At 42.1% G+C, this 23,285-nt stretch overlaps 1 protein-coding gene across 1 annotated transcript in view; it reads left to right on the top strand.

Annotated features, from left to right (window-relative positions):
* The window catches only part of dhx38 (DEAH (Asp-Glu-Ala-His) box polypeptide 38), a 142,066-nt gene that overhangs the window by 12,236 nt on the left and 106,545 nt on the right, over nucleotides 1-23,285 (top strand). The window contains exons 5-8 of the mRNA XM_043706699.1: nucleotides 8,751-8,928; nucleotides 9,886-10,004; nucleotides 10,458-10,534; nucleotides 15,354-15,509. Coding sequence (XP_043562634.1) covers nucleotides 8,751-8,928; nucleotides 9,886-10,004; nucleotides 10,458-10,534; nucleotides 15,354-15,509 — 530 coding nt within the window. The remainder of the gene's footprint in view (nucleotides 1-8,750; nucleotides 8,929-9,885; nucleotides 10,005-10,457; nucleotides 10,535-15,353; nucleotides 15,510-23,285) is intronic.

Below are 23,285 nucleotides of genomic sequence, written 5' to 3'. Positions count from 1 at the left end.
TTCTTTCTCCCTATTTACTTATCTGGTTCCTCTTAAATGCATCCACACAATTTGCTTCGATCACTTCCGGCCACATTGAATTTCACTTTCGCAGTACTACCTGGAAAGAGAGACTTCTTCTGAATACCTCATTTGTTTCCTTGATGATTATGTTAGTAGTCTCTAGATACTTTTCATCCTCACCTCTTAATAAAGATTAATAACAAAACATTTAGAAAAGAATGGGAAAATTAAACATCGTCGACATGCAATTATGGAAGGGAAAGCATGTTTAACAAGTTTGGTATAATTTTGTGAGGATAGCATAGATGAAGGAGAGGAGAAAGTGAGGTCTGCAGATGCTGGAGATCAGAGATGGAAATGTGTTGCTGGAAAAGTGCAGCAGGTCAGGCAGCATCTAGGGAACAGGAGAATCGATGTTTCGGGCATTAGCCCTTCTTCAGGAATGAGGAAAGTTGGTCCAGCAGGCTAAGATAAAAGATAGGGAGGAGGGACTTGGGGGAGGGGCGTCGGAAATGTGATAGGTGGAAAGAGGTCAAGGTGAGGGTGATAGGTCAGACTGGGGTGGGGGCGGAGAGGTCGGGAAGAAGATTGCAGGTTAGGAAGGCGGTGCTGAATTTGATGGATTTGACTGAAACAGGCTGGGGGGAGGGGAAATGAGGAAACTGGTGAAATCCGAGTTCATCCCTTGTGGTTGGAGGGTTCCTAGATGAAGGAGAGCCAATGGATGTGATGTGTTGGATTTTCAGAAGGCTTTTGATAAGCTCCCACACAAGAGGTGAGTAAAGAAAGTTATAGCGCATGGAATTTGGGCGATAATACTAGTATGGATTGAGGGAAGCACAGAGAATGCTGGAGAAAATCAGGTCTGGCTGTGTTTGTGGCGAGAGAAGTAGTGTTAATGTTTCAAGTCCTATATAACTCTTCCTCAGAACAGTTCTGTTCTCCACAGATGCTGCCAGATACCTGCTGAGTTTTTCTAGCATTCCCTGTGCTTATGTCAGATTTCCAGCAAACACAGTATTTTGCTTTTATTATCATGGATTGCGAATTGGTTAATAGACAGAAAGCAGAGAATAAGAGTAAGCAGATCATTCTCAGAAAAGTATACTGTTACTAGAGGGGTATGACAGGGTAAGTACAATTTGTATAAGTAAATTTAGATATGAGGACCAATTATGATTTTACAAATTGGCTGATGATACCAAACTGTGAAAGAGCATAAGTTTACGTAAGAAAGCATGGATACTTCATGAAGTTAGGTTTAAGGTGAGAGGAGAAATATATGAAAGGGACCTAAAAGGCAACTTTTTCACGCAGAGAATTGTGTATGGAATGAACTGCTAGAGGAGGTGATAAAGGATAGTACAATTACAACATTTAAATGGTATCTGGATGGGTGCATGAATAGGAAAAGTTTATAGGAATGCTGGCAAATGGTGCTAGATTAATTTAGAATATCTGATCAACATGGATAAGTTGGACAGAAGGGTCTATTCCTGTGCTGAACATCTCTATGACTGTGTGACTTGGGCAGGCTGATTAAATGAACAGGTGGAATATAATGCAAATCAGTGTGAAACTATTCACTTTGGTAGAAAAATCCAAAATATAAAATATTTTACAAATGGTGCCAAGTTTAGAAGCCTGTGTCCAAAGGGATTTGGGTATCTTTGTCCATGAGCCGATAAAAATGATCATGCAAGTGCCTTTAGCAAGTAGGTAGGCAAACAGCATATTGGCTTTCATTTCAAGGGGATTTAAGTTAGGAAATAAAGATGTCTTATTATAGTTATGGTGGCACAGTGGTTAGCACTGCTGCCTCACAGCACCAGAGACCCGGGTTCAATTCCCGCCTCAGGCAACTGTCTGTGTGGAGTTTGCATGTTCTCCCTGTGCCTGTGGGAGTTTCCTCCGGGTGCCCTGGTTTCCTCCCACAGTCCAAAGCTGTGCAGGTTAGGCGAATTGGCCATGCTAAATTGCTCATAGTGTTAGGTGAAGGGGGAAGTGTAGGGAAATGGGTCTGGGGGGGTCATTCTTCAGGGGGTCGGCGTGGACTAGTTGGGCCGAAGGGCTTGTTTCCACACTGCAAGTAATCTAATCTAAGTAATCTATCACCTGATGAAGGAACGTCGCTCCGCAAGCTAGTGTGCTTCCAATTAAACCTATTGGACTATAACCTGGTGTGGTATGACTTTTAACTTTGTACACCCCAGTCCAACACCGACATCTTCAAATCATAATCTAAGTTATGTAGAGTCTTGGTAATCCTCATCTGGAGTATTGTGCACAGTTATTGTCTCCTTATCGAAGGGAGGAGATAGTTGCTGTCGAGAGAGTTCTGTGGAGGTTCAGAAGGTTCATACTTGGGATGGCAAGATATTCTTTGAGAAAACTAGGTCTGTATTCCCTAAAGTTTGAAGGATTGAGAAGTGGTCTCGTTGAAACTGGTTAAATTCATACAAGGCATTACAGGGTGGATATGAATAGGTTGTTCCCTCTGCTTGGATGAGAGTTTAATCTCTATTGCCACGCAGTGGTATGTAGCTGATTGTAGCATGCGTTACTGAGCATTTGTAGGATGGAGCAATAGTCATATATTCAGGCTATCCAAGCAGAAGAAAGTGAGGACTGCAGATACTGGAAATCAGACTTGAGAATGTGGTGCTGGAAAAGCACAGTAGGTCAGGCAGCATCCGAGGAGCAGGAGAATCAAAGTTTTGGGCATAAGCCCTTCATCAGGAGAGCTTATGCCCGAAACGTCAATTCTCCTGCTCCTCAGATGCTGCCTGACCTGCTGTGCTTCTCCAGCATCACACTGTCAAGACAGGCTATTCAAGCAGACAATCATATTAAAATACTTTCACCTTTACACAATAATAGAAACTATTAGCGTTGAAATGCTGTACCTTGCAAGAACAGTGTCGAGAGTGTGGTGCTGGAAATGCATAGCAGGTCAGGTAGCATCCAAGGAATAGGAGAATCAACGTTTCAGGTAATAGCCCTTCATCTGGAATGAGGCTTGTGGGTCGGGGTTGACAGATAAATGGGAGGGCATGGAATTGGGAGAGGTAGGTGGGAAAGTGATAGGTGGATGAAGGTGAGGGAAAACGTGATAGGTCAGAGGGGGCAGTGAGGTTGGATCAGGAGGGCGGTGCCGAGCTGGAGGCTTGGGACTGGGATAATGTAGGGGGAGGGGAAATGAGGAAGTTGTTGAAATGCACATTTATCCAATGTGGTTGCAGGGTCCCAAGGCGGAATATGAGGCATTCCTCCTCCAGGTGTTGGGTGGTAATGGCTTGGAGGTGGAAGCAGCCCAGGACATGGATGTCCTTGACGGAGTGGGAGGGGGAGTTGAAGTGTTCAGCCACAGGGCAGTGGAGTTGGTGGGTACGGATGTCCCAGGGATGTTCTCTGAAACAACCCGCAAGAAGATGTCCTGTCCCCCCGATGTAGAGGAGACCACACCGGGTGCAACGGATGCAGTGGATGGCATTGGTAGAGGTACAGGTGAATTTTTGACGGATGTGGAAGGATCCCTTGGGGCCTTGGTTAGAGGTGAGGGAAGTGATGTGGGCACAGGTTTTGCACTTCCTGCGGTTGCAGGAATGGAATGTGGGCTGGTGGGGGTGTGGATCTGACGAGAGAGTCACGGAGAGAATGGTCTTTTCAGAACGCTGATAAGGGTGGGGAGAGAAATATACCTCTGGAGGTGGGGTCCGTTTGGAGGGTGCGGACGTGGCGGAGGATGATGCGTTGTATGCGGTGGTTGGTGGTGTGGAAGTTGAGGACTAGGATTTTCTGTCCTTGTTGCGTTGGGAGGGGTGGGGTTCAAGGGCAGTGGTGCGTGAAGTGGAAGAGATAGGCTGGAGGGCATTGTCAACCACGTGGGAAGGGAAGTTGCGATCGTGGAAGAAGGAGGCCATCTGGGACTTTCCGAGATGGAATTGGTCTTCCTGGGGATATAAACGATGGAGGTGGAGAAATTGGGAATAAGGGATGGCGATTTTACAGGAGGTAGGGTAGAAGAAGTGTAGTCTAGAAGCTGTGGGAGACGGTGGGCTTGCAGTTTATGTCTGTGGTTAGTCGGTCGCCAGAGACAGTGATGGAAAGGTCCAGGAAGGGGAGGGAGGTTGCCGAGATGGTCCAGGTGAATTTGAGGTTGTGGTGGAAGGTGTTGGTAAAGTTGATGAAATGTTCAACCTCCTCGTGGGAGCACGAGGCGGCGCTGATACAGTCGTTGATGTAGTGGAGGAACAGGTGGGGGGGATAGTGCCAGTGTAACTGCGGAAGATGGAGTGTTCCACACATCTGACAAACAGGCATGCAAAGCTGAATCCCATGCGGGTGCCCATGAATGCCCCTTTGGTTTGGAGGAAGTGGAAGGATTGGAAGGAGAAGTTGTTGAGGGTGAGGACCAGTTCAGCCAGGCAGATGAGGGTATCGCTGGAAGGGTACTGGTTGGGACAGTGTGAGAGTAAGAAAGGAGGGCTTGGAGACCTTTGTCGTAATGGATCGATGTGTACTGGGACTGTATATTGACTACACCACTTCTGAGATTGCTGTCCACCCAACCACCTCCGCGACTACAGAGAGGACTACAGCCGCAGGATCCACCGGCACGGCTAGATTCACCAGCACAGACATGATACCTACCTTGAATGTCACTTGCTTCTCGCTGGAAGGATGTATCGTTGACGTCACTTCTGCCGCCAATGTCGTTAGCAGCTGAGTACCCTCCAGTAACATTGCCCTTGCCGCCCATGATGCCACTTTCGCCCCTGTTAGCACACCCATAAGCACTACGTCCGCCCCCTTTGTGAGCATCACTTCCGTTGGTGACATTACAGACCCTATAACCACTCACACTCCAGCAACTGTCTCCGCCCCCACCTCGAACTCCAGCCCCACTCCAGCTTCTAGCTCCCATCCCTGCCGTGTCTTCGCCATTCCCCCAGACCTCCCCCTCACTAAGGACGAACGTTTAGTCCTCAGTAAAGACCTCAGCTTTATCCCTCTACGGTCCCAGATTAATGAGTTCGACACATGCTGCGACCTTAAACATTTCTTCTGCCGCCTCCGCATCCGTACCTACTTTTCTTTTAACCAAGACACCCGTCCACCTACCGAGGACCCCTTCTCCCACCTTCAACACAGCTCATCCACCTGGACACCCCATGCTGGCATGTTACCCGTGACCTCTTCATTTCAAACTGCCGCTGTGACATTAACCACCTCAACCTGTCCAACTGCCTCACCCACTCCAACCTCTTGCCCTCACAACGCACAGCCCTCCACTCCCTCCGCTCCAACCCCAACTCACCATCAAATGTGCAGACAAGGGGAGTGCAGTAGTAGTGTGGCGCACTGACCTCTACACTGCTGAAGCAAGGCGCCAACTAGCAGACACTTCCTACTACTGACCCCCCTTGATCATGACCTCATCTCCAAACCATCATCTCCCAGACCACCCACAACCTTATCACCTTTGGGGATCTCCCATCCACAGCACAGGATGTCCAGGTGGATGGGGTGTGTTGGACCATCTTGGCAACCTCCTACCCCTTCCTGGACCTCTCCATCACTGTCTCTGGCAACCGACTAGCCACAGACATATATGACAAGCCGACTGTCTCCCAGAGCTACCTAGATGACACCACCTCTAACCCTACCTCCTGTAAAAATGCAATCTCTTATACCTAATTCCTCTGCCTTCGCCGCATCTGTTCCCAGGATGACCGATTCAACCTCAAAGCTTCTGATGCCCTCCTCCTTCCACGATCATAACTTCCTTTCCCACGTGATTGACGATCCCTTCTGCATCTCCTCCACTTCATGCACCACCGCCCTTGAACACCACCCCTCCCAATGCAACAAGGACAGAAGCCCCCTGGTCCTCAGCTTCCACCCATAACCTCCGCATACAGTGCATCATCCTCCACCACTTCCGCACCCTCCAAACGGACCCCACCACCAGAGATATATTTTCCTCCCCATCCATATTAGCGTTCTGAAAAGACCATTCCCTCAGCTTACTGTAATTCCTTGTTTTTTTTTCTTTATTCATTTTGAGGTCAATTGGACTTCTGCTAACGATATGGCATTTTGGACCGTAGCATGAATTTCAGCCCCTCAAAAGTAGTATCCATGTAATGGTCGACCCCATACATTTAACCCTAAAAAAGTCTAAAAGGCTTTACTTTTACATGAGTACATATGCTATTGTTAAACAAAGAATCATCTTAAAAAAATCTACTTGATCATTTTACAGCATTATGCAATTGAAAATTAGTTTCACAGGCCCAGTTCTTTTGTTGTTAAATTTTATTAATTGCAGTTAAAAGCGCAGTTATATTTGATTGAACAAGATTGAACTTTTTATGGGATTTTGAGTGAGGAAGTGCGACTGGTAAAGTTGACATTCTCAATGATTTCAGCATTGCTGGCTCTGGTGGCACTTGGGGGTGGGTGCTGTTGGAATTCAAAGACGTTCCAGGTCAAACCCCAGTGAGAGGCTACAACCTCAAAGATTTTTGCATTTATCTGCTTATGCCCAGCATCCTGAACCTGTACTTAATTTTGAAGGAGTAATGATGGCAAATGTTGATAGTTTGCTGTTAAACACTAAATCTGACCCTCAGTCTGAATTAACAAAAACTTTCACACTTTTAAAGACCTCTATTAGATCATCTCTCAACCTTTACTTTTCAAGAGATAAAAGATCCATCCTTTTCATCATCTTCTTATTGATTTGTTTTTGCATCCACTGTCGGGTCTCGGTATACATTTTATAATGTGGTAACAGAATTGCTCTACAAGTGCATTGTATCCCTTCTCAGCTGTAGAGCTGTATTTCCCTGTAGAAAATAGCTCCAGCATTTGGTTTGCTTATTTTTTTTTGGCCTCGTTAACTATATTTCTGCTTTTACAAATTTGTGTATTTGTAGTTCCAGATTGTAATATTTGACCTTACTGTTGTTAGGGAGTCATAGAGTCCGACAGCACGGAGACAGACCCTTCAGCCCAAACTTCTCCATGCCAACCAAAATCTCCGTCCATGCTAACCCCATTTCCCTACACTTGGCCCATGTCCTTCTCAACCTTTCCTATCCATGTGTTTGTCCAAATGCCTTTTAAATATTATTAATGTATCCACCTCAATGACTTCTGCTGGCAGCTCATTCCATATGTGTATCAAACTCTGTGTAAAAACCTTGCCCCTCAGGTTCCCTTTTATTCTTTCCCATCTAACCTTAAGCTGATGCCTTCTAGTTCTTGATTCCCCCACCCTGCGGAAAAGACTGAGTGCATTCACTCCATCCATGCTTCTCATGATTTTATAAGCTTCTATAATATTCCCCCCCTCAGTCTCCTACGCTTTAAAGAAAAAAGCTGTAGTTTGTCCAACCTCTCCCTATAACTCAGGCCATTGAGTCCTGGCAACATCCTTGTAAACTACTTTTGCATTCTTTCCAGCTTAATAACATCCTTCCTATAGCAAAGTGACCAAAACTGAACACAATATCCAAGTGTGGCTTCACCAAAGTCCTGTACAACTACAACATAACTTCCTAACTTCCGTACTCACTCCCCTGACTGATGAAGGCCAGTGTGCCAAAAGCCTTGTTCATTGCCTTGCCTATCTGTGACTCCACTTTCAGAAAACCATGCACCTGAACTCCATGGTCCCTCTGTTCCACTACACTCCATAAGGCCCTACCATTCACCATGAAACTTCTACCTTGATTTGACTTTCAAAAATGTAAAACCTCATACTTATCTATGTTCAACTCCATTTGCTATTTCTCGGCCCACATCCCCAGCTGGTCAAGATCCTGTTGCAGTTTCTGAAAATCTTCCTCACTGTCCAAAATGCTTATATTAGTGACATCTGCAAACTTACTAATCATGCCTTGAATATTCCCATTGATATAGATAACAAACGGCAATGGGCCCAGCACAGACCCTGAGGCACACCACTAGTCACAGGCCTCCAGTCAGACAAACATCCTTCCACTATTACCCTCTGCTTCCTACCATCAAGCCAAATATTTATCCATTTTGCCAGCTCCCCTTGGATTCCATGCGATCTGACTTTCCAGAGCAGCCTACCTTTTGGAACCTTATCAAAGGCCATAGTGAATTCCATATAGACTATGTCTACTGTTCTGCCCTTATCAGCTTTCCTGGTTACTTAATCAAAGAGCTCTAACAAATTTGTGAGGCATGATCTCCCACACACAAAGCCATGCTGACTACTCCTAATCAAACCTTGTCTTTACAAAATGCAAAGGTGTTGAAATTCGTCAGCCAATCATATTGCCTTTTTGCAGATTTATGAATTTGTTGCAGTTCTCTTCAGTATTGACTATTCTCTCCATTCCCGTGAAATTTTATATTACTTGCAAATTTAGACATTGTGTTTTGTCTTAAAGATTTGAATTATTAACAATTTGTGAAAAAGTGATGCTCCCATCGTTGATGTCTGTGGGACCCCAAAATCATCCATTCTGATCACTATCTTTTATCCGAGCTAACTGCCTGTTCTGTTACTTATCACCTGACACTACATGCTCTGTTTGTATCCTGGTAGTCTGGGCCAAAACCGAGAACAAATTCTTTGCACCAAGCCCTTTCAAATAGAAAGGTATGTAGCATGAGCAAGTGTTCGTTTCACTGGAGAGGTATGAAAAGACTGGAGTCCTATTTTCATTTATTTTGTATCACATTGAAATCACCTTGTTTTATAGATGCTCTTACTCCTTCTCGATCTAGTTGGGATGATGATGACAGTGGAATTGCAAGTCAGTATTCTCATCGATCTCAGTGGGAGTCTCCATCTCCTACTCCCTCACAAAGGGATTCAGATAAAAGTGAAAGAAGTTATCGCAGTTCAGCTCGTGACACTGAGAGGCGTGATAAAGAAAGGTAGGTGAAAAATAAATGTGGAAGAGCAAATATAGATGCTCTTTAAAAATAGATACATAGAAGAGTACAATTTCCAACTATCTTGGAGAGAAATGTTGCATTTAAAAATGCTTTTGCTAAAGCTAATGTTGTTGCCAAAAAATCTGGCACATCCAGCACTCAATTATTATCGACTGAAATAATGGAGCAGAAGATAATTTTTCAAAAGCCAGAAATTTAGATAGCTCGCTCGTTTAATGAATCAATTTAAAGCATGTTCCCATGGTGTTTGAATAACCAACTGAGGCCTGAGGTCCTGAGTCTGTACTCCAATCTATCGGCAGCTGCTTTCGCTGTCTTTGAAACAATATTCCTGATTGTTAAAGATCATATCAGGCAGACTCAGGATTACTGTGCAAAGTGAATGTGGAATTGCAGTGGAATCTTAAAGAAGGAATGGGAGAATGTTGGTTTTAAAAAAAGGAAATATAAAGCAAAACAAGTTGCTCTCTGTTTTAAACAGTTCAGTGTTCATTGGTAATCTTTGAGCATTGCTGCAGCCCTTTATTCTCAATATGTTCCATACAACTTTTAATATATTTAATTCAGTTTCAAGCACTTAGCAAGAATATTTTTCCATTTGGTAAATCTACACAATACATCATGCCATCGAAGGAACACTTACATCCAATATGAAATTTTAGGAAGAATCATAAGTGACCGTTTAGTTGTTAATGCTGTAGTTATTGCCCTGAATAATGATGTATTGATATAGTTAGAAATTTGCATATGAGAAGTTCCTCAATGAAAATTTGGCAATGAATTGTCATCTCTTTGATCTTGAGATATGAAAACTGACGAATCATGTTTCTCTTTGACAATTAAGGTTTATGACCAAACCAAAAAGTTTTGTGACTTGTTCTGAGAATTAAGTCAACATCATGCCTTGTATTTTAAATAGGAGTTTGCTTTGTTCAGATCTAGAAGGAATCATTATGAAGAGGATACACCTCTGCCAACACCATCGTACAAATACAATGAGTGGGCTGATGACAGAAGGCATTTGGGGGCGACGCCGCGTCTTTCAAAAGGCAAAGGTACATGTTTTGTCCTGAAATGTTTCCTCCTATTGAAATATATATTTTTAAAAATGCCAGCATTTTAGTTGTGTCTCTGTCTTGTTTGAAAGTGGCTTTAAAACATAGAGATTCACAACTCCACTGTCATTCTGGAGGCTGCACTTTCATCTTTAATGGGAGGTGGGTGGAAAATTTAGCCTGGTAAACAGTTTAGAAATATAACGGATTTAGTATTCTGAAACATTACAAGTATCAAATGTGCATAAAAGAAATCAGCATGTGGTATTTTGCTTAAAAAATTATGTGAATTTGGTGGAAAGAATTATAAAAGATACTTTGGTATTTTCAATGCAAGATTAAAATCTAAAACTTGCAGTATGCTTCTTTAATGCTGAAGTAATGGATCACTGTATACTTACAATACTATTTTGCTGTGCTAGATTAAAATGTAACCATTTCCAACACATTCAGGTAAGAAGGAGGAAGGTAAAGATGGCATTTATTTTGAGAATGAAGAGGAGCAACGGCAATGGGAGGAAGATCAAAGGGTGAGTCATTATCCTAAATTTTAAATCACTGTTAGAGAAATAGTTTAATAATTCTGTTTATCAGATGAAAAATGTGTATAATGCATCATCCTTTTAAAAAAAATTGCTGGCATTTCAATTTCTACTTTTGTCTAATGGAGAGCAAGAACAGAAGAGTTAGGAGCAGGAGTTGGCCACTGAGCCCCTCCGGCCTGCCGTGCCATTCAATAAGATCACTGCTGATCTGCCTCTGGCCTCAAGTTCTTTTTCTCTTCATGGTCATCAACTTGATTCTTCAAAACTCTATCTACCTCCTGTTTCAATACTTTCAACAATCTAATGATTCACAACTCTGGGTAGAGAATTCTTGCTACTGTCTGACTGAACAAATTCCCATGTATCTCAATTTTAAATGAATATCCTCCGGAGCTATGGCCCCTAGTTCGAGATTCTCTCATTAATGGAAACTTCTTGACTGTCAAGACCCTGCAGAATCTTGCATGTTTCCATATGATAACCTCTTATTCTTCTGAACAATGAAGATCTAACTTATTTAGCCTTCTTGGTAAGTCAACCCAGGAATTAGTCTGGCGAACTTCTTTTGAAATGCCTCTAATGCCACAACATCCTTTCTTAAATACGGGGACAAAATCTGTACATAATATTCCAGGTGCAGCCTCACCAGTACTCTGTACAGTTGTAACAAGACTTCCCTATTTTTAATCTCCAGCCCCCAAGGGGATAGAGGCCAAAATTTCATTTGTCTTAATAACTCACTGTACCCGCAAGCAAACCTTTTGGGTTTCATGCACAAGAATGGCCAGATTCCATTGTGCTGCATTTTTTGGAGTCTCTCTTCATTTAAATAGTAGTCTATCAAAGTGTATGAACCTACATTTTGCTACACTAAACTATATAATGTTTTTGTCCATTTACTCAATTTAGCTTTATCCCCTTGCATATTTCTTATGTACTTGACACAACATGTTTTCCCAGCTATTTTTGTATCACCAAAAAAATTGGATCCACTACACTCTGCCCCCACCAGTTCATTAATATAGATATTAATTGAGGCCTGAGGGTGGATCGTCATGGTACTGTACTAGTTGCATCTTTCCAATTGAAAAAAAAATGCTGACTCTCTCTCTCCTGAATGTTAACCAATCCTCAATCCTTGCTAATACATTACCTCAAATAACATAAGTTCCTATCTTGTGCAGTGTTTTATGTAGCACCTTTTTGAATGGTTTCTGAAAATCCAATATGCTACAAATATGTTACATCTTTATCGACTCTGCTTGTCATACCATGAAAGAAGAACTGTATCAAACTTGTCAAACATGATTTCCTTTTCACAAAATTGTGTTAATTCACATTAACTCTGTTTGATTACATTAAGGTTATCTAAATGTCCTGCTACAACTTTGTTGGGATTATTACATTATTAACAATAAATGCTTGGCTAACTGGCCTATAGTTTCCTGTTTTCTGTCTTCTTCCGTTCTTGAACAGGAGTATTAAATTAGCAGCTTTCCAATTCACTGGAAATCTTTCAGAATTCAGTGATTTCTGGAGTATTTAGACCAATACCTCTACTATCTCTGCAGCCACTTCCTTTAAAAATCTTGAATACAGGCCATCAGGTCCTCACAACATGTCTCAGTTCAGACCAATTAGTTGTAAAATTCCTAAGTGTTAAGGATTGTTGATTGACTCTGAACTGAACTATTTGGCAAGCCACTCAGTTCAAGGGCAATTAAGAATGGGCCATTTGCTATGAAATAAATGACTCCATGGCTGTTACGTGACCTTTCCTTCCATTATCATCTTGCTTATCTGTTATCTTTGGAATGTTTATAGTATCCTCCAGCACAAAGACTGTTGCAAAATATCGGTTTCAATTATCTGCCATTTCCCTGTGTCCATTATCAGTCCCCCAGGTGCATCCTCCAAGGTTCCCACACTCACTTTAGCTACTTTTTTTTTATATACTCTGAGATGCTCTTGCTGTTTGATTTTATATTTTTGGCTAATTTACTTTCATAATCAATTTTTCCAGCTTTTTATTAGCTATTTCGTAATTTGCTGACAGTTCCTAAAAACAAAACGTTGTGTGCTTTCTATTGTTTTAATTTTCGATTGGATACTGTCCATGACCACTTTTATTTAACTACAGGATTCATTGTTCATCAAGGTCTTCTGAATGATTGAAAAGATGCATACATATGCTATAAATTGCTTCTCAGTAGGAAGAAAATATATATGAAAGATTATCAGATCTCTGAAATGTTGCGAAGCACTCACGTATGTTTCATAATTTAGTTCGTAAAGTTATTAATGCTTGCAGAGATAATGTTGACTAAAGCACCGAGGCATCACACCATATTAGAATCTTTTATAACTGTTCTGAAGAAGAGTCACTGGACTAAAACGTTAACGCGGCTTTTTCTTCACAGATGCTGTCAGACTAGCTGAGCTTTCCCAGCAATTTCTGATTTTGTTTCCGATTTCCGCATCCTTAATCCTTTGGGTTTTTTCGGAATCTTTTATATCCACTTGAGCAAATATTGAGATGTAAGTTTAAAGTCTGAGCTGAAAGTCAGCATGGCACTCCATCAGTAATGTGCCAAGCTGCTAGTTTAAGTCATCTGCTTAAGCCAGTGGAAGCAGCTAGACCAAGCGGGCTTTCACTGAGTGTAAGGCAGGGTGAATTGATGAGTTTGCAAATTTTACACTCTCCATATTGTTGATCTGAATTCACCCTAGTTTAATTGCCAAGCCTAAAATATTAATCAACAAATCATTTTTAAATGAGCTGCATACATGTTTGTAGATGAATAAATGCTTTCGAAGTGTGCTTTGTTTTTGTTCTGTTATGCTTCCTTGTTTTGGAAGTATCTTGCCCATATATGAAACAAACTCTGGAACACTCATCTGTGGATGGTGGTGGAGTACAGGTTTGTGTCAATGTTATCCTTATTCATGTACCCATCAGATGCCTTTTAAATGCTGTAACTGTACCAGTCTCCTCCACTTCCTCTGGCAGCTCATTCCGTACACACAGCATCCTCTGCGTGAAAACGTTGCCCCTTAGGTCCCTTTAATATCTTTCCCCTTTCACCCTAAACCTATGCCCTCTAGTTCTGGATTCTCCCACTCCAGGCAAAAGACCTTGTCTATTTATTCTATCCCTCTCCTCATGATTTTATAAACCTCTATAAGGTCGCACCTCAGACTCCAACGCTCCAGAGAAAACAGCCCGAGCCTGTTCAACCTCTCCCTAGATCTCAAATCCTCCAATCCTGGCAACATTCTTGTGTATCTTTGTTGAACCCTTTCAAGTTTCACAATGTCCTTCTGATAGGAAGGAGACTAAAATTGCATGCAATGTTCCAAAAGTGGCCGAACCAATGTCCTGTACAGCCGCAACATGACCTCCCAACTCCTGTGCTCAATGCTCTGACCAATAAAGGAAGGCATACCAAACACTGCCTTCACTATCCTATCTACCTGCAACTCTACTTTCAAGGAACTATGAACCTGCATTCCATGGTCTCTTGGTCTCACTTATCCCAACTCTGTCTTCTATTAATTCGCCAACCTTTAATCATCCTAGTGTGATTACCTCCAACACCAAGGACTCTTGTTCAGTAGCCTAATGTTTGCTATCTTATCAAATACCTCCTGAAAATCCAAATATTTTATATCTTCTGTTTTACCTTCATCTATAATGCTTATTATCTTCTCAAAAGTTATAATACATTTGTCATGCACGATTTCCTCTTCATGAAGCTGACTCTACTTGACATTTATGAATTTCTTAATTCTCTGCTATTACATCATTTATAATTGATTTCAACAAATTTTCCAATAAAAGATCTATAGTTACCTGTTTTTGGTTTTGGCTCCATCCTATTTTAAATAAAGATGTTACATTGGCATTTTCTAATTCTTGGCAAGTTTTCCAGAATCTAACAATTCTTGGAAGATTACTACCAGCTTGTCCATGCCTCTGTAACTACTTTTAATATATTAGGATTCATTTCGGCCCTGCGGATTCTTGATCTTTATTCCCATTTGTTTTCCTTGCACTTTTTCTCTAGTGGTATTTGTTGTATTTATTTCCTCCCCTTCCTTTTCCTAGTGATTAGTTAGTAAGTTTAGAATTCTGTTGTTGCTTTTTACAAGGTCTGGTGCAAAGTATTTAATCAACTCCTTTGCATTTTTCAGGTTCCCCATTGTAATTTCCCCAGCCTCACTTAAGGTCTCTCTCTTTCTCTCTTTTTTTTATCTATTTAAAGAAGCCCTTGCTGTCCATCCGAATATGACTTATAAGTTTACTCTCAAAGTTTATTATTTCTCTTTTTGTTATTTTTTGCTCATTTTTTGTTTCTTTTAAAAGCTTTCCCTAGTTGTTTGATTTGCCAGGACACTTGTCCCAGCATGGTTCAAGTACACTTCATTTCACTGAGCAGCTTCCTTCTACCCCTATACTTGTGCGCCACAAACTGAATGCATTCCATTCACAGTAATCTTAGAGTCATGCATTTAACTCTTTGACTTTATTTACCCAGTTTGGACAATCTTCTTGAGCTTCATTGGGGTAGGCAATCCATGCTAGCCCAGCCAGTGACAACCACATGCCTTGAAAGAACAAATTAAGAATTTCCTACATTGCAAATGTAACTACACTTCAAATGTATTTGACTTTCAACTACCTTAGGGTGCCTGGTGATTGTCAAAGATGCTAATGATTTGCAACAGGTAAAATTGAAAATGATGTTCCTGAAAAGTTGTCATAACTTTATTTGTTGTAATTTGTTTCCTTTGTATCTTATAGCAAGCAGACCGAGATTGGTACATGATGGATGAAGGACATGATGACTTTCACAATCCTCTGGCATATACTTCAGAGGAATATGTGAAGAAACGGGAGCAACTGCTGCAGAAACAGACACAGAAGAGGATTTCTGCTCAGAAGAGACAAATTAATGAGGTATATGAGATTTTTTTTCTTCAGCCTCTGAATTTGAAGAAAGCATTCCAGAAGGTAACAAGTTAGGTTAAACATATTCAACAGCAATTTCAGGATATGCAAAATTACGTAAATGCTGAAAGAAAGCCTGAGTTGAATTTTAAGGGGACTTCATGCATTACTTCTTTGCTATATCTCAGGTGAACTTTATAGTTGAAGTTGTGTTTGTCAGTAAATTACTGATAGTTCTCAAAGGATAATTTATTTTTCATAAACAAGTGTTTTGTCTGGTACTAGTCATTTTCTCAGGGCAAAATAGCTCTTTTTCTTACTGAACTCAACCCCAAATAAAGTACTGTAGTCTTTTTCTTTGAATAGGGGAAATATCTGTTTAATTCCATGATTTTATTGTTTCGGAACAAAATCAACTTCTAGATTTCATAATGCTTGGAAGTTAACTTAACTGATTGCATTAATCTTTTGGGAAATTAAGTGCTGAATATCTAGGCTTCATTTTCTAGTATCTGAACCCAGACAAGACAGTGATGGAGGAGTCAGAGTGAAACAAGATGCCCTTAATTATTTGCAAGGCCTAGAATTAGGGAAACTTGTCAATTTTCTTTTGATTTCTACAATGGTGCTGCGATATTCAGAAGGAACTTAAAGCAAAAAAAATTTGAATGTGATTGAAGCTAAAATGGTCAGGATATATAGCCCACCCTCATTATACTGGTGAAGGGACGAGTAGATTCTCTGATAGTAGTAAATCTATCTAGTGAAGGTATTCCCACAGTGCTGTTGCTTTGGGAGTTCCAGGATTTTGACTTGGTGCCAATGAAGAAACCAATAGCAAAATACCTGTATTTGCAAATGTGATTGAACTTGCTGCATTTCTTGGAGGTGGTGGTATTCCCAATTTGATACTTGCTGCAATAACGGCTGAAAGAGCGTTGAAAGTCCTAATGAAGAAACATGGCCTGATTTTGCCCCCTACTCCTCTACCTATGCCTTCATGGTGACAGAAAATAGACTGTGCTCGTTCACATGTTCAGTATAAAATTTGAAGAAATTCTTGTCAATGCATCTTCTATTTTCACTAGCAGTTGTTCCTTGTCATAGCACTCTAGTGTTTGTCTCATTGTGGTGCTGTTGAATATTGCTGCTTAGAATTGGTAGAGTTCCTCTGTATGATGCTGTTAATGCTAAGAGCCTGCCTTGAATGGTGTGTAAGCCTTAAATCAGGGAAATGGCTTGTGGACGTAGTTAGCTTGGAGTATTAATAGAAGCACTGATTTGTGGCAACTGTTTGGTGTCATGTTTCATTCTGAAAATAATCTTCATTTTTTAAAAAATATTTTCATTTGGAAATTATGATGGTGTGGCCCTTCCGGAGACTTGGATATCACAAAGGCAGGAATAGTAGTTGGATGTTCCAGGGTTTAGGTGTTTCGAAAGGAATAGGAGGGGAGGTAAAAGAGGTGGGGGAGTGGCATTGCTAATCGGGGATAGTATCACAGCTGAAGAAAGGGAGGTTGTCGAGGAGGGTTTGTCTACAGAGTCAGTATGGGTGGAATTCAGAAACCGGAAAGGAGCAGTCACTTTATTGGGAGCTTTCTACAGATCCCCCAATAACAACAGAGACACAGAGGAACAAATTAGGTGGAAGACTTTGGAACCTCCTTAGTTCAAATAGTTTGGATGGAGCAGTTTTTTTAGGTGTGTCCAGGAAGGATTCCTGACTCAATATGTAGATAGGCTGACAAGAGGGGAGGCCATATTGGATTTGGTGCTTGGCAATGAACCAGGCTAGGGCCAGATTGCTTGATGGGAGAGCATTTCGGTGATAGTGAACACAACTCCCTGACCAGGCAGTATGGGAAAGTATTTAATTGCGGGAGGAGGAATTAAAATGCTATTAGGCAGGAATTGGGTGGCTAAATTGGGAATAGATCTTCTCAGGAAAATGCTTGAAAGAAATGTGGAGGTTGTTTAGGGACCACTTGCTGATAGTGCTGGATAGGTTTGTCCCACTGAGGTAAGGAAAGGCTAATAGGGTGAAGGAACCCTGGATGACAAGGGGCGTAGAACATCTGATCAAGAGGAAGAAGGAAGTTTACTTAAACTTAAGGAGTCAAGGATAAGAGAGGGCTCTAGAGGGTTACAAGGTAACCAGGGAAGAACTGAAGAATGGACTTAGGAGAACTAGAAGGGGGCATGAAAAAGCTTTAGCGGGTAGGAGAAAGGAAAACCCTAAAGCATTCTACAATTATGTGAGGAGCAAGAGGATGGCCAGGGTGAGGATAGGGCTGATCAGGGATAGTGGAGGGAACTTGTGCCTGGAGTCGGAGGAGGTAGGAGAGGTCCTTAATGAATAATTTGCTTCAGTATTCACTACTGAAAGGGACCTTGTCAATTGTGAGGACAGTGTGAAACAGACTGATATGCTAGAAAAGGTTGATGTTAAGAAGGAGGATGTGCTGAAAAGTTTGAAAAACATAAGGACAGATAAGTCCCCTGGGCCAGACAGGATATACCCAAAGTTACTACAGGAAGTGAGGGAAGAGATTGTTGTATGTTTGGCTATGATCATTGCGTCCTCGCTGTCCACTGTAGTACCAGGTGATTGGAGGGTGGCAAATGTTATTCTCTTGTTCTAGAAAGGGAATAGGGATAATCCTGAAAATTAGGAGAAAGTGAAGACTGCAGATGCTGGAGATCAGAGTTGAGAGTGTAGTGCTGGAAAAGCACAGCAGGTCAGGCAGCATCTGAGGAGCAGGAGAATTGACGTTTCAGGTATAAGCCCTTCCTGGCAAATTATTACCAAGGATTCTGAGAGACAGGATTTATCATTGGAAAACCATAGTTTGATTAGGGATAATCAGCATGGCTTTGAGTGGCAGGTCATGCCTCTCAAGCCTTATTGAATTCTTTGAGGATGTGGCAAAACACACTTATGAAGGCAGAGCAGTGAATGTGATATACATGGATTTTAGGAAGGTATTTGATAAGTTTCCCCATGGTAGGCTCATTCAGAAAGTCAGAAGGTATGGAATACAGAGAAATTTGGCTGTCTAGATAAAGAATTGGCTGACTCATAGAAAGTGGAGGGTGGTGGTAGATGGAAACTATTTGCCCTTGTGCTTCGTGATCTATGGTGTTCTGCAGGGATTTGTTCTGGGACTTCTGCTCTTTGTGATTTTTTAAATGACTTGGATGAGGAAGTGAAAGGGTGGGTTAGTAAGTTTGCTGATGACAGTAAGGTTGATGGAGGGCTGTTGTAGGTTGCAACGGGACTTGACAGAATGCAGAACTGGGCTGATAAGTCGCAGGTGGAGTTCAACCTGGAAAAGTGTGAAGTGATTCATCTTGGAAGGTCTAATTTGAATGCAGAATACAGGGTTAGAGGCAGGATTCTTGACAGTGTGGAGGAACAGAGGGATCTTGAGTCCATGTCATAGATCCCTCAAAATTGCCACCCAAGTTGATAGAGTTGTTAAGAAGGCAAATGGTGTGTTGGCTTTCATTGGCAGGCATGATTTGGAGATGCCGGTGTTGGACTGGGGTGTACAAAGTTAAACATCACACAACACCAGGTTATAGACCAACAGGTTTAATTGGAAGCACTAGCTTTCGGAGTGCAACCACCTGATGAAGGAGCGGCGCTCTGAAAGCTAGTGCTTCCAATTAAACCTTTTGGACTATAACTTGGTGTTGTGTGATTTTTAACTTCATTAGCAGGGGGATTGAGTTTCAGAGCTGTGAGGTTATGCTGCACAGTATGGCACGGCTCATTGGTTAACACTACTGCCTCACAGCGCCAGAGACCCGGGTTTGATTCTAGCTTCGGGTGACTGTGTCGAGTTTGCACATTCTCCCTCTGTCTGCATGGGTTTCCTCTGGGTGTTCTGGTTTCCTCCCACAGATCAAAGATGTGCAGGTTAGGTGAATTGGCCAAGCTAGATTGCCCATAGTGTTCAGGGATGTGTAGGTTAGATGCGTTAGTCAGGGGAAATATAGACTAATAAGGTAGGGGAATGGGTCTGGATGGGTTACTCTTCGGAGGGTTGGTATGGATTTGTTGGGCCGATGGGCCTGTTTCCACACAGTAGGCCTTCTGTGCTGTGGCTCCAAAGAGCCCTGGTTAGACCACACTTGGAATATTGTGTTCCGTTCTGGTCACCTCATTATAGGAAGTATGTGGAAGCTTTGGAGAGAGTGCAGAGGAGACTTATCTGCCTGGACTGGAGGGCATGTCTTATAAAAGGTTGAGGGAGCTAAGGCTTTTCTTATTGGAGTGAAGGAGGGTGAGAGTTAACTTGAATTAGGTGTACAAGAGGATGAGAGTAATAGATAACGTGTAGTCAGATACTTTTTCCCGGGGCAGAAATGGCTATCACAAGGGGGCATAATTTTAAGGTGATTGGAGGAAGGTTTTGGGGAGATGTCAGAGGTCGGTTCTTTACACAGGGAATGGTGGGTGCGTGGAATGCACAGCCAGCGGTGGTAGTAGATACATGAGGGATATTTAAGCAACTCTTGGATTGGCACATGGATTATAGTAAAATGAAGGGTATATAGGTTAGTTTGACCTTAGAGTAGGATAAAAGGTTGTTGGCACACCGTCAAGGGCCCAAGGGTTCGTGCTGTGCTGTACTGTTCTGTGTTGTATCTTTTGTTTACTGTACACTATGTGTAGGTACTTGCTATGTCGCTTACAAGTACAAGTTCAAGAAGTTCAATCCAGGTTAGTAGAGCCAACTAATGCTGACTGAAAGGACTAGCTTGATATTCATTCCATGGCTTTCCTGCTAAAAGAAATCAAAGTAGTGCAATAATCTGAAACGTATAGCAGTAGTAATGTAAAATAGTTCCAGTCCAGAAATAATAGATATTGTATTTACATTGTTATTCGGAGATTTCTTTTTGTTGACTTCAATGACTGCAAATTTTTGTTGTAGAAATTCCAAATTGATTGCTTCTGGCTTCTTGTGATAGAAATATGAAACTGAAATACAGAAAGGTTGAGAAGCATCTTTATTGTTCAACACTTCTCTGAAAACAGACCAGACATTTTTCTGTCAAATGCAGTGGTAAAACTTGAATCCTAAGGAATCATGATAAGAATTGTTACTTAACTGCAGAGTTGGTTCAAGTGATACAAAGCCTGGGTCTAAATTCAAACAAATGGTATCATTTGATACACGTGGTTTCCTTGTAACTTTCCATCTGTTTTAACATTTTGTTTAATGTAAATCCTTAATAATTTAAGATAATTTTGCACTATGAATGGTTCAACACTATTAAATTATGGAGCAGCTGAACATATGCTAGGTACCACATTTGATCATTGAATTTTATTGAATTAGCAATGATAGAAGAACTGTGTTTGATCTTGGAATCCTTTGGTTTTATTTGACCAAATCTTCTCAGCTATTGATTCTTGTAGTGATACAATTTGTTTCAAAAGCATAGTAGTTGTGCCCTTCTCATTTCATTTATTCACTTGTGGGAGGTGGGCATTGCTGGTTGAACAGCATTTATTGCCTATCGCTAGTTACCCTTGAGATGGTGAAGGTGAGCTGCAGTCCATGTGTCATAAAAGAACCTCAATATCTTTAGGGAGGGAATTCCAGAATTTTGACCCAGCAACCTGAAGGAACAGTGATATATTTCCAAGGTGAGTGGCGTGCTGGGGAGCTTGCAGGTAGTGATGTTCTCATGTATCTGCTTCCCTGGTCTTTCTAGATGGAACTTGTCATGAGTTTGGAACTGCTATCTTAAGGATCTTTGGTCCATTTCTGCAGCACATTTTGTCGATAGTAAACACTTGCTACTGATTGCCAGTGGTGGAGGGAGACTTTCTTGTGGATATGGTGCCAGTTAAGCAGGCTTCATTTGCCCTGGATGGTGTCGAGTGTCTTATGTTGTTGCAACTGCGCCCATCCAGGCAATTGGGGAGTATTCCATCACACTCCTGACTTGTGCTTGTAGAGACTGGGCAGGCTTTGGGCAGTCAGGAGGTGAGTTATTTATTGTCTCTGTGCTGCTGTTTAGCTACTGGTCCATGGTAACCCCCAGGTTGTTGAATGTGGGTGATTCAAGTGATGGTAACACTATTGAATGTCAAGCAGTGGTGGTTAGATTGTTTCTTATTGGAGATGGTCATTACCCATTGTGTGATGTGAATGTTACTTGCCATTTGTTAGCCCAAGCCTGGATATTCTTCAGATCTGTTGCACTTGATCATTGACTGGTTCAGGAGTCAAATGGTGCTGACGTTCTGCAATCATTGGTGACTTCTAACCTTGTCACTGAGGAATTGATGAAGCAGCTGAAGATGTTGGGCTGAGGACACTATCCTGATGAGCTCCTGCAGGAATGTCCTGGAGCTGAGATATTGGACCTCCAAAGATCATCTTCCTCTGTGCCAGCTATGATTCCAACCAGTGGAGAGTTTTCCTCCAATTCCCATTGATTCCAGTTTTGCTACAGCTCTTTGATGCCACACTCGGTTAAATGTGGCATTGGGGGATCCAAGATGGCGGCGACCCAGCAAGTCTGAGTCTATAGTGCTCTTCCCAAGTCTTGGGTAAAGTGGGTCACCCACCCCCATCACATTCACCAAATCATTCATAATAGCTGTTTAATTTAATTAGTTGCTTAGTATTACATTTAAACAGTCTCATATTTAGTAAAAATGACCAAAGGGAAGGGAGCACGCAGCTCTCAGCAAGCAGGAACCCCTCCCCCACCCTCTCCAGCTGCAGCAGAGGCGTCCACAGCCGCCCCGGGGGACTTACCTACAGTAACAAGCCTTGTGGAGATGATCTCCAAGCTGGATACGAAGATCGACGCTTTTATCGAGGAGTCCCGAAGTCGATGGGACTCACTCTCGAAGGTTAGAAGCACGACCGAGACATTAAAGAAATCGAGCGCCGAGTCGGAGGGGCGGAGCTAAAGGCCGCGACCTCCGAAACTACAGCGCAATTGGCCGTGGATTGGGTCCGGACTCTCGAACAGTGAGTCCGGACCTTCGAGAATTACATTGACGACCTCGAGGTAGTCGAAAAAATATACGTTTGCTGGGCCTTCCCGAACGGGAAGAGGAAGGCCAGCTTACAGCATTCCTCCAGCAGTGGCTGCCACAGCTTTTAAATCTGGAAGCTGGATCAGGCCAGGTAAGGGTAGAATGGGCCTACCGGGTCGCAATACGCGGGCCCGGCTCGAACCAGCGCCCACGCCCGGTCCTGTTCCGGCTGCAGGGCTACAAGGAGAGGCAGATACTCCTAGAAGCCTCTAGAAATCTTGGAAAAGACCCCCAAGCTATGATCTATAAAGGATCCAAGATCATGTTATTCCAGGACTTTTCCCCAGCTCTGGTCCGAAAGAGGAAGGCAGTCGACGAGGCGAAGAAGCGTTTAAGGGACTTAAATATTCAGTACTCCTTACGCTACCCAGCGACGCTACGCTTTAACCATGAAGATTCCGTGTATAACTTCGGATCGCCAGAAAAGGCTAAGGAATTCTTGGACTCTCTTAGATAAACTGTAAGACATAATGGATGTTGATTTGCCTTTCCCCCCACTTTGGTTTATATCCCCCGTCTTTTTTTCTTCTTACTTTACTGATTAATATTATCATGGGGGGGTGGGGAGAGGGGTTTGATTTTCTCCCCCCCCCTTTGGGTTGTTTTCTTTTATTATTTTATGTATATATGTGGGATGTATGTATATGTGTGTGTGTGTATGTATGTATGTATGTATGTATGTATGTATATATATATATATATAAGCTGGG

Source organism: Chiloscyllium plagiosum, chromosome 17, assembly GCF_004010195.1.
Source record: "Chiloscyllium plagiosum isolate BGI_BamShark_2017 chromosome 17, ASM401019v2, whole genome shotgun sequence".
In the NCBI taxonomy this organism is placed as follows: domain Eukaryota; kingdom Metazoa; phylum Chordata; class Chondrichthyes; order Orectolobiformes; family Hemiscylliidae; genus Chiloscyllium; species Chiloscyllium plagiosum.
The sequence above is the reverse complement of the archived record's forward strand: the minus strand, read 5'-3'. Positions and strand labels throughout refer to the sequence as shown.